The sequence below is a fragment of the Anas platyrhynchos genome, chromosome 1, assembly GCF_047663525.1.
Source record: "Anas platyrhynchos isolate ZD024472 breed Pekin duck chromosome 1, IASCAAS_PekinDuck_T2T, whole genome shotgun sequence".
NCBI classification, from domain to species: Eukaryota; Metazoa; Chordata; class Aves; order Anseriformes; family Anatidae; genus Anas; species Anas platyrhynchos.
Window position 1 is genome coordinate 188184047 of NC_092587.1, and position 11662 is coordinate 188195708.

At 38.5% G+C, this 11662-nt stretch overlaps 1 protein-coding gene across 6 annotated transcripts in view; it reads left to right on the forward strand.

The window, feature by feature from the left end:
* ZDHHC20 (zDHHC palmitoyltransferase 20) overlaps window positions 1–10931 on the forward strand; it is a 201005-nt gene extending 190074 nt beyond the window's left edge. For 5 of the 6 annotated variants that reach the window (XM_072032684.1, XM_072032680.1, XM_072032682.1 and 2 more), the window contains 5 exons: window positions 423–549; window positions 1777–1866; window positions 2833–2948; window positions 3393–3470; window positions 5620–10931. In XM_072032684.1, coding sequence (XP_071888785.1) covers window positions 423–549; window positions 1777–1866; window positions 2833–2948; window positions 3393–3430 — 371 coding nt within the window. In that variant the 3' untranslated portion in view covers window positions 3431–3470; window positions 5620–10931. The remainder of the gene's footprint in view (window positions 1–422; window positions 550–1776; window positions 1867–2832; window positions 2949–3392; window positions 3471–5619) is intronic. The other variant, XM_038175295.2, reaches the window with a different exon arrangement.
* Window positions 10932–11662: the final 731 nt, after the last annotated feature.

The window sequence follows — 11662 nt, forward strand, 5'->3', positions numbered from 1 at the left end:
CTGGGCAGAGTGGGAAAAACCTGTCCTGTATGAATTTAGGTACAGTAATGCCCAATGGTAAATTGCTAATTTGTGCAGAAGAGATCGTCTGCTCACAGACATGCACAGGCCAAAGAGAGAGAGCCGTCAGTGAAGTAAGGATGTGTTATCTTCAGCATGCTGATGGTAATTTGCTTTGCCTCAGACCTTAAGTTAAATGTAAAGAGAGAAAGATGATTGATCTTACGAGAACTTTAATGCTTAGATTTTTTAATGCTTTTTTATTACTTCAGGTGACAATCATTTTTCCCCCATAATACATATCAAGATAGTCTTAACTTTCCTGAGACTCTGACAGTAGAGAAGTCTGAGTCTGTTTTTTTGTGTGTTTTTTTTTTTTCTGACTGCTTATTGCTCTAAAGTTGCATGTTTTTCTTTTCCAGAAACATTCCGTGCACCCATGTTTCGAAATGGACCTGATAAAAACGGCTTTTCGCTTGGATATGGCAAAAATCTAAGGGAGGTTTTTGGAGATGAAAAGAAGTATTGGCTGCTCCCTATTTTTACCAGGTGTGTGGTCTGACTTGAAATGAATTAGGGAATAAATTGATTGATTAATTTGCATCTTGCTTCCCTTTCTCTGAAAAAAATGAAGCACAATTGGAAAGCTGATTTGGAAATCTTATGTGATTGGCATGAGGAAAATCTGGAGGAGAAAACTAGGAAGACTCTGCACAGGGTTTTCATTTAGCAATGAGAGCCTCCTTTACAAGGGCCTTCTAAATACAGAAGTTTGGAAAGATTTATGAATTGTATTTCAAAAATTCTACACCTTTCGGTTGGTACTGTTAGTGCCTGGTTACAAAGCAGAAATCAATGGTACAGGGGAGATACAAATGCTCTTTGAATTTGAGCTGCACTGAAACAACATCAGTTTTAAAAACACCCCCTCTTATTCCCAACAAACTTGACAGCTTTTCTTTTGCTGTACATGACATTTTCATTAAAAGCCTTCTGAGGAAGTGAATGTAAATAAGCAGCAGGAGAAAAAAATGTTGATATGTTGGAAAATTGCAGTTTTAAAACTTGATCTGAACTGGTGTTAGGAAGTTGCAGACGAATGTCTGAGAAGCTCAGTAAAGTAAGACCGACCTGTTGCTCACTCCAACCACTCCAGAAAATCAGCAGAACAAAGTAGGTGCCATTTTTCAGCACTGCTTTTGGAGGCTTGTGTATCAGCTTAAAATGTGGGTGAAGCTTTTTGCCAAACTGAGGTCTGGAAAAAAAACAGCAGGGGTAATAACAAGATCTAAAGTTGCCTGAGCCGTTTGCTCAATTGACATGACTTTTCACGTGATTTAAAAAAAAAAAAAAAAGGTGGAAGATATATTACAGATGGGTATTTTCCCTGAATGACTGAATTTGCTTCAAAAGAAGGCTTAGCTGATCTCAGTGATGGGAGGAAGAAAAAAGGATGACCACCAGAATATTGTTTGTGCTTCTGGGATTATAAACACTGGATAGTCTGACTACCTGTGCCCAGTGGTTTGGGAGAAGCCAGGGCTACGTTCTAGAGAAACACGATGTTGTTTCTGAAATATGTAGGCAAGTGCTGTGCTCAGCAGCCCACACTGAGCGGTAGGGTGGGAATTGTTTGAGCTCCAAAGCTTAATTAACTGGTTATGGGGTTTAGTGGTAGGAATGCCTTGCTCAAGTTTGGAGTTCAACATTGCACTTAATAATTGATTCCAGCCTGTCAACTGCAAACAGTGATTTGAATCTTTGTTTCTGGTTTAGTTTGGGCGATGGGTGTAATTTTCCAACTCGTTTGGTGATTATGGATCCAGAGCAACTAACTGTCTCAAGCCAAAACGAACCTGCCAAAAGGTAACTATTGCACTTAAGTTGTACTGTGCCATAATTCATCTGTTTAAGAAAAAATGTTTCAAAAAAATTTTTTTTTTAATTTTTAATCTTATTATCAGGTTCAAAGTGAATTTGTAAGCCTTCAGAGAAGGATAGGGTAAATCAAATCTAATAAATGTGATGCTGCTTGATACAGAAGGGCTATTTCTGGTTTTAGACTTCTAAGAGGATGTGGCTCTAAGGAAACAGAACAGTAGTGAAAGTAAAAGACTTTACAGGCTCTTTTAACAAGAAGAAAAAAAGTCCTAGGGAAGAATGAAGTATTTTTTTCCATGGAGCATTATTAAGATATGTTTTTTGAATGAAATAATGGGTAAATACCACTTGCATTTCACTTCCTCCAGCATGCCTAAGCAAGGGATGCTGAGTCACAGTTTGCATGAGAGGCAAATAATGTGGCTATTGCTGGGTTGGAGCAGTGGAGTTCTGCTAGGTTGTTACATTTTAAACCTCCAAATTTGCATGGCTTGTATTTTCAGGAAGCTTACTTCAGATTCAAGGACACATGAGTACATGAAACTTCTGAGGACGTTTACGTAATTTTGGAAGGCTTCTGTGTTTGGTGAATGGCTGAAGGTTGTTGTCAACAGCAGCCACATGAGTTATCAGGCAGCAAGGGGTGCAAAGGCAAGACTGAGAAGTTGCTTCCAGTACCACGCAAGCTGTGGAATTTACACAAGAGCAATACCCTTGTGCAAACAGCAGAGTAGCCTTTTGCATTAAGATGTTCAGCAGCACACCCTAGCTTTTAGTCATGGAATACAACATCAAGTTGTTCTTCCAGATAGTGCTGGTTAGGTTTTCTTTGTAACTGTGTGGCAGTAACATTGTTGTCAGCATGCCATTTCTTGCCTATCAATCTAGAAACATCTGAAATAAGCAACTCTTGCAATTACAGAATTCCTGTTGACTTTGCTTGCTTTTCAGCTCTGGAGCCAGTCAGCCCTTTCCTCCTCGACCACTCAGTGAATCACAAAATCGATTGCTAGCCAGTGACGGTCAATGGGTAGAAAGTGGCCCTGAAGAGGAAAATGTTAAATCAGGTAGACTGCACCATAACATTTCTGATTACTCTGTCATTTTGTTCATGGTGGGTGGGGTGTTTGGTTTATTGTGTTTGTTTTGTTTTGTGGGTGGTTTTTTTTTGGTTTGGTTTCTTTTGTTCTTTTTTAAGTCTAAGAAGTCCTTAGGAATTGGTTGGAGTCAAATAGAGGACAACATGTTACATATAATCCAGTCGGCATGTTTATAAGTTGAGGTTAACTTGTGTCTCTGGCTTTCTACCTCCCTCTTCTGAGACATTTTGGATTGATTATATTTGATTAAGGGGGAGGAAAATATTTATCTGAAATAGGTACAACGTACAACACGATAAGCATGGTTTCTGGTTTGGAGTCTTTGGTACTTGCTGTGCAAATCTGAAAAACAAAACAAAAAAAAAAAAACAACAAAAAAAAACACATAATTGAGATTTTCTCATATTTTAGGTACAAAAAAGCATCTTATAGTTTCATTGGAAAGCTGATCTCAGCTTATTACTAACCAACCATCTCAATGAGAAACAGGTAAGACTAACATCATTGATTGCTATTTCGTTATACATGTGAGTAAACTAAAATAGACATCTTGAGGTTAAAAGTCACTAGTCATGGAGTGCAGAGAAGTCCTCTGATGTTGGATGAGTCATAGGAAAGTCTGCATAAAGCTCAGAATGGCTCTCCAGAAGACGAGAATGGGAGTAATGCTGTACTGTAGGAAACATTAGTTGGCTAGATCTAAGATGAGTTGGCCTAATCCTGTCATTTACATTGAAGTGTGTAATGCTGCATTTGTTACCTGACCACAGAAAAGAATCTCATCTGTTAAACAGGCAATTTCAATATGGAAGTCTTGATACTCTCTCAAGTAATAGCCCCTTAACTATATTGTTTTTGTATATTGGTTTACCATGCTCTGCTCTTGTACTTCAAGAAAGTGCGTGCACAAGGAATGAAGGTGTCGGTAACTATAGGTGTCTACATCTGGGCTGCTTTGTGTCACTTGTGACACATCGACACGTTAACAGTGATTTTCTTTTGTGTAAGAGCTTCTGTGCACACTGCACACTTTGCACTAGGGAAATGTAGCAAATGCTGCTGCTTGCCTTGGTGTATTTCCAGTGACTGAATTCAATTTCTCTTTTTTATGTTGACTTCATGCTGCAGTGAGTTTATAAACTCCTATTAAATTTTCATTTCTAGAAGAGGAACAGATCTGATTTGGACAGCTAGCAACCATAGATGCTGAGGGCTAAGTTGTTATCCTCCACCTCCCTTTGTTTCTTTTAAAGAGTTGTAGAAGGGCCTGCATGAGGAAATCTATATTGCCTCTCTGTGACCCATGACACAGAAGTGCAGCAAAAGCTGGAAACAAAGGGAACTTACAAGGAAGTGCCATCTTCTTTGAAGAGAAAACAGTCTTTAAGTTTTTAAAGCTTAAATTTTAGGATCATCTTTTTTCTTTTTTTTTTTTAAATTAAGAAATAGTCTATCTAAAAAGTCTTCACGAGGGATAACTAAAATTAGTTAGTAGTACTTTTCTTGACACTTTGTATAAATGTTCAAATGAGTCCCTTAGTAAGGGATTCCTTTCAGCCTCTAGCTATATAAAATATAATGTGATCTAAACAGTTTATTCAGTCCTTTCCTTTCTATGAAAAGTAGAATAGATACTTTCTGAGATCAGTTCATGCCAGCAGTCTTTGACAGGGTATTATAGAATGTACTTAATCCCTCTGTCCACTGACCTAGAGAGGGAGCATGACTGACAGCTTAGACCAGATTATTAACTGGTAATAGTTTGGTGTGACTTCCCTTTCCATGCTCCCTCTCATCCTAAAGTCAGACAAATGTAATGAAGGAAGATGGTGTGCAGTGTATTCCACTTCCCCAAGCTGCATAGACTTAAAAGTTTTATAATTAAATGAGTCACAGTCACACCCAACACAAAGCGTTTTGGTACGTGTTATCTCAAGGAATACTTCACTCAGTACCACGGGGTTTCGGCTGTTCTGAGTCTAGTTGGATCTGATTGGTTTCTGATCGCCTAGCTTGTTAATTCCAGTCCCCTAGAATTGGAAGCAGCCATGCAATAGCTGTGAGATCCAAAATATCCATTCCATGCGCTTTGCTATGCCTTGTAGCAAACTGATAGCTGTATTTTTCATTTTTTCATTTTTATGCCTGTGGCATGCAGTAGAAGCAATCGAATTTATGGCTTGAGTTCAGTATAATTCCCACATCATTGTACAGAAAAGAAGACAAATCTGCCAGCCAGCAGTCCCCAGACTCACCTAGACACAAATTGTATAATTTGTGTCTCCAGATGTGTCAATTTAATTAAAAATGAATGAGCAATTCTTGCCAACCAGACATCCAAGAGGCTTTAGTCACGGGTCAATGGTGATGGATTTGACGTTCTTAGTGGAGATAATCTTATAAAACATAAGAGGTTTAAAAGAAGAAGGAGGAAAAAAAAAAAAAAAAAGAGAGAAAGAAAAAAAACACCTCCCAGAAGGCTAATCATGAGTTGAAGTTATCTTAGCCGCAGTCTCAGTCAGGAGGCAGTAAAATACCTGTGTTATCTAGATATTCCTGTAATGCAGTATGATTTGTGTGTTTTTTTTCAAAGCTAATGGTGCAATTCCGCTAATGAGGTTTTGTTTTGTTTTGTTAGGTTTCTGCAACACATTTTGTGCTTGAATATTACTTAATTTTGTTTGGAAGAAGATGATCAGTAAAAAAATGGAACACGAACATTTTAGGAAGAGACAAGAAATTCAAGTTTCTGCACAGTCCAAGGGATTCTTGTAAGCACTATTGCAGAGCAGGGAAGTTAAGACATGCCTTAAGATTCTTAACGTGCATTTATGCAGCACTGAATTATATATATACTGCTACCAAAGGGCCAAATCCTGAAGTGCCCTGCTTGGATGCACAAGGTCCAGAGTGGGAACTATGCATTTCTGTTATGCTGCGGTGGTGGGGGTAGATCTGCAAGGACTCCTACCTCCTCACAGGCAAACTTTACACCTTAGGCACTGCAGAAGCCACTTCCATAGCAGGTTCTGCAGAGAACAGAAAGAAAGAAGAAAAAAATAAAAATAAAGAAGAGGGGGAGGGATTGGATTGTGGGGATTGACATAGAGTGTGGCTGATGAGTCTAAAGTGCAACTGTCCATAGCACAAACACCAGGTTTTATTGAAAGGAAGGGACTGGGTGATAATGGTTGTAGCTCTCCAAGTATGTCAGGACTGAGGATTCCTTCCACTGGCTGTGCTATGGAACAAGGCAATGCCAACAAAGCAAAAGCCTTTTACTTGGTGTTGCTTTTTTGCTATAGAATTGAGCCCCCTCATCTTTTTAACTTGATTTATTTAACCATATCAAGAGCATAGCTCAAAGTGAACTGTCTTTTAGCTGCAAGTACATGGATTATTACTTTTCAACAATTGCCTCTCAGCACACAAAGAAAAGCCAATCCAAGAAGAAATGAACGAACTGTTACATTTTCTGTTAATGTCCACAGTGTTCCCTATGAGGCAGTAAGAAAACGGCAAAGTACCCCTGAGAAAAGGGTTAGTGCAGTTGTGTGTTGTTAGCAAATGGAACTGGAAGAGTACTGCTTTTTATATGGGACTCTTGATGGTTTATAAATACTGTTTTATACTTTTGTTTTATCTTTTTAATGAAGGCACAAGTTTTTATTGGTTCTAAAGTACCATTTAAACAAATTTCAAGTAGTTATGAGAAAATTAGCATTAGCACTTGTGTTACCACACCAAAACTTTGTGTGCTTTAGTCTGCCACTTCCAAGTCTATTTTAAGCGATACTGAACTGCTAAAGATGAGTGCTTTGTGTAATGATGTACCCTGTTCGCAAACGGCAAAATGTCTTTCCTGTGTGAGGAATAAAGTCCATCGTAAGCTCAAGACCAACAGCAAAGGACATGATCTTGTTCATTTTCTCTTGCTCCTCTGTAGAGAAGACAGCTACTTACTTCATCTTTGTGTGTTATTGGTGTTTTGCACCTGACAAACGTGAAAAATAGTTGTACTGTCTGAAGCTTTTCTGATGTTCAGCCGATGCTGATTACAGATAGATGTAAACTATTTTGATACAAACTGAAGGTGGTAGCTGGAGTGATGATGTGGACAAAGGAAACCTGTTTGGTTTCTCTGCCAGACTGGTTGCTACTTAAGTCCAGTATGTTCATGATGGAAATACAAGGGTATCAACCATACTGTAAGGCTTAAACAAATGTTTTCTTCGTCTTTGGAAAGTATAAATTTTCTTAAATGTTACTCTTCTGGAACAAGAACACTTCAAGAATCTATGGGCATGTTTTGGTCACTGTGGAGTATTGTTGACACAGAAGTAATGGTCCAAACTTGGCATGTTATGTTTAGATGTTGCAAAATGTGTCTTCAAACTTTGTATGATAAATTTTGCATTTGCTAATTTTCAAACTCAAAAAACGTTTGCTATGCATTAATCTGGAAGATTTAGCTATTTTTTTCCTCAAATGTCAAGTGCAAAGTGCTCATCTGAGTATCAGCTTTCAGCAATACTGACATGTTGAGCTCACAAAGAGAGAATGCATCAGCAGAATTTCTTGGGAAGAGAACAGAGACGAAAGACAGTGAGCTCAAATTGCTCGCTCTAAATACCAAAATGTGCAGCCCCGAACACTGGTGGAATTGTAATTGAGGGCCCTGGATATAATCTCTTCTTCTGGATCAGTGTATTACAGCAGAGATAAATACATGCATAGTCATTCCCTAGCAGAATTAGAAGCAAAATCTCTCTGATGTGGTAAACCTCACAGATCCAGCAGTATAGCCTCTGTCCTCTCCCAGCCCCCCAAAGTGCTCCATATGTATTCATATGAATGCATGTATACTCTAGGCTAACATCTATATAACTTGTTTGATTTCTTCAGCCAGGGTAGTTAATCTACAGGGAAAAAAAAATGCAGGTAAGCAGGCTGGGCTAAATCCATGTGTGTTCTGTAGCAAATTGGTTCATATTTTGGTGGCGTTTCTTCAAGAGCTGATGGTTCTGACATCTTGATGCGAATACAAAATACATTTTGTCCCAGATTTCTCTCACGTTTCCAATGGCAAAAGTAGGACAGCGATGTGCTTGGGATACTCTGGAGGCCGGACTTACTGTTGGTGGAAAAGCAGATGTTACTGAGAAGTCACTTGAAAAACATAAAATGTAGTAAAATGGTTCAAATGTGATCTTTCCAAATGCACACCCTTCCCTCCCCCCTCATTTTTTTTAATACCAAATTATATTGGTGAACTGTTTTTAGGGTTCCCCAGTGAGGGGGATGGTGAACACCAGGTTTTCCTTGCAAGCACTGGCCAGGGAGGAGGCAATGCTAAGGTAAGACAGTGGCTTCACTTGTGTCTTTGAGTTCCTGTCCTGCCAGCTCCCTAGCCACAAGCAAGGGCTCTCAGTGCTGTATCTGAGCAGCACAGAATGCTGACAGGCGAAAAGAAGGAGCAAGCCAGGAACTAAAACCAACTTTGGTGTAAAGAACAAAAAGCTGCTGGGCTGCTGAGTTGCCAGCAGACACGCGTGTCGCTGCTAGCAGAGGAAGGGGTCTGTAGGAGCTCACCACAAAATGGGGCTTTTTGGCTCACATCCATGCACTGAGCTGCTGCACACTTCCAGGAGAGGAGGTGGGAAGGGAAGATGGATCCTAAGAACAAAAACGGTTGTAGGGTGCTGGGTTGTGTTGTACATGCTGGTTCTATGCTACATGTCAGCAAGTCCTAGAAATAACTTACGTTCATCGCTAAAAATAACAGCACTTAAGCTTTCAGGTCCCTCAAAATAATTTTAGAAACCTCAGCTATTATTTTTTTCCCCAGACAATTGGTTTATTTACAGACTGTAAAGATGCACATAATTGCTGTTCCTACCAAAGGCATATGATGGGAAGAGGGCAGGACCATGTATCGGTTTCTCTAATAACTGACAAGTTAGATGTACCATAAATGTTTGATTGAAAACTTCCACTTCCAAACTTCAAATATTCAGAGGCTTATTTTAGAAGGACTCCTGACATTTCTATTTTTAGTGATTTGAGTAGAAATCGTGGTAACGTTTTTGTTAAACCTACCCTTTGAACATGTAATGCAGAAGTACCAAGCTTCTTTTGGTATGCTATCTAGAAACCAGGCGTGTTTTCTAGAGTGTTAAATGCCTACATTTTTCAGGTAGTTTCTTCCCTCATTTGATCTTGTTGCTTTTCTATCTTTCTAAATAATTTTGGAGAGTTTTGGAAGTTTTCGTTAAGTTCAGTGCTATTCAGTATCCGCTCATGCTGTAGTTTGAAGTTCGTCCAGTTGTAGCTCACCAGAGCCCCATGAGGAGGAAAAAAAAAAAAAGGCAGGATTTGTAGCAGGATTAATGTCTGTGGCAGATGTACCAAGAGAAGCATCGACTCTAACAAAACAGATCTGCCTAGATCTGGAGCACTGACTGATCATATTTATTAAAAAAAATAAATAAATAAATCCTTTGAGCTTCATGGTATGTGTTCTTTGAGGATGCTGGCTAAAGTCATGTGTAATTGAGGGATTCAGGTATATATTTAAAGAGGTTCCAAGGAGCTACTTTAAGTGTAAATGCAGATCAAGAATACATTTTTCATAGTACATCAAACAAATTAAATGAAATAGCTGGGTATGCAACATAAGAGGATCTTCTCTCCCTAAATGGCACCAAAGAGAGCAGCTGCATATAATGTTATTATAATACTGAACACATTTACTACACTCATTTCTATCAATTTATTTTGTATATATAGACAGTTTTTATACGCATTTTTCTTAATTACATAACTGTCACAAAATGTAATGAAACTGCAAGTTGTAGTTAGTGCTAATGCTGATTTAAACTGGTGTTTGGCTGTTTTGTTTTGCAGCAATTACTTGAACCTTGTTTCCATTACATTGCTAAGTCTGATGTTTACAAAACTGCTTTTGTTGGTTTTTTGGGAGTATCCCCACCTTTCCTTCCCCTTGCCCTGCCACAAGAAATAGAGAGCACATGCTTAGCAGTCAAGCACATGCGTTGGGGATGAAGTATCCACTTTTATTGGCACCAAAGTGTTAATGGTGACATGCGGATTCCCTTCTGTTTACATTATTTAGCTGACAAATTAAATGCTTAGCGTGTTTCTCTCTCATTTCTCCTGTCCCCTAACCTGTTGCTGTCAGCTTTGTTGTGAGAAACTTAAATCTTTCTGAACTGCAAGTATTTAAGACCATAAAAGACATCACAGAAAGAAAGAAGCACTAGTCCTGTTGTTGTTAAAGCGTTCAGCCTGTCCCCTCACCCTCTTTTTAAACTTACCTGAATTAAACACCCCTGGGTTCTCACTGCACTTCCTTTTGTATTTGCCAGCAAGGGTTATCAACAGTTGCACTAAAGACAATGTCCTCGCTGTTCTACTTCCACAGGTATTTTTAATTGTGCTGCCTAAACCTGTAATGAATTGTATTTAAGTTTCAGGTTAAATGTAAGATACATGTAATGACACAGTTATTATATTTTTTTGTATGTTGCAGATAGGACTAGTCCTATGCACAGAGAAAACAAACATGTTGCCATTTATAGTTTAATACTTGAAGTAACTTTTTAAAATGGGCTTTTATAATGAATTACATACAAAATCACGTTACTTTGCCTGGAAGTTCCTTCATCTTTTAATTGCATTGTGCAATTTGCCCGTATGTATATTTTTCCATATGTTATCTCAAGCCGTTTATAACCATTAGAAAGCACATTTGAGACTTTGAACACATCAGTGTTGAACCTGTTCATCCTTCTCTGAAATGTAATTCATGTTTAAATACAAAGTTGTACTATTTTAGGCCTATTTTCAAAAGTGAAAAAATATTAATGTATTTGACACATCAGTGAATGCAACATTGACTTAATAAAACTATGTGAAATAATCTGAAAATGGCATGTGTGTATTAGATCAGCAAGAACTGCCACGTATCTGGGAACATACCTGTAACTGGTGATGGAAATGACTTTTACACTCCAGCTGCAACAACCTAAGATTACACTCACTCCTGACACACGTTCCAGGTCACTTGGTTTTGACAGGAAAAATAAAGAAAACTTAGCTTGTGGCTGATAATATTCCTTCAGGACACGAAACAGTATGTAGAAATCAGGTTGCTGATCAACAGCAGTTCATCAGAATCAGATCAGAATAGTTTTCTAAGTGAGGGTAATTAAGACTTAATCTGACAGTGCCATAATGATAATACTGCTATTTAAATTCAACAATTAGAATCATGGAATTATAGAATCATTTAGGTTGGAAAAGACCTCTAAGACCATCAAGTCCAACCACATTCTTTCCAGAAAGTTTTAAAAATGGCCCACTTTATAGTCTTCTATTAGCTGCAGCTTCATCTAGCTCTAACTTCCTAACTCTGGTTCATCTTGATCCTCACATGCCTGATGGGAGATAGTTCATTAAGTAGATTCAGTTGTGTCTCAAGTATGGTATTATACAGAAGTTGCCCTTCAGAAGGGAGAGAGACCAGTAGCAGCCATCTGGTCTGTACAAGCAAATAATCCTTGAACACAGCCTGTGTGTTCTAGCTTTCAAAAAAGTGAGGCTACAGAGATAGTTTAAGTCACTGCTCCAGTTGGTAACTTGCTGTTTTTTGCAAAAGC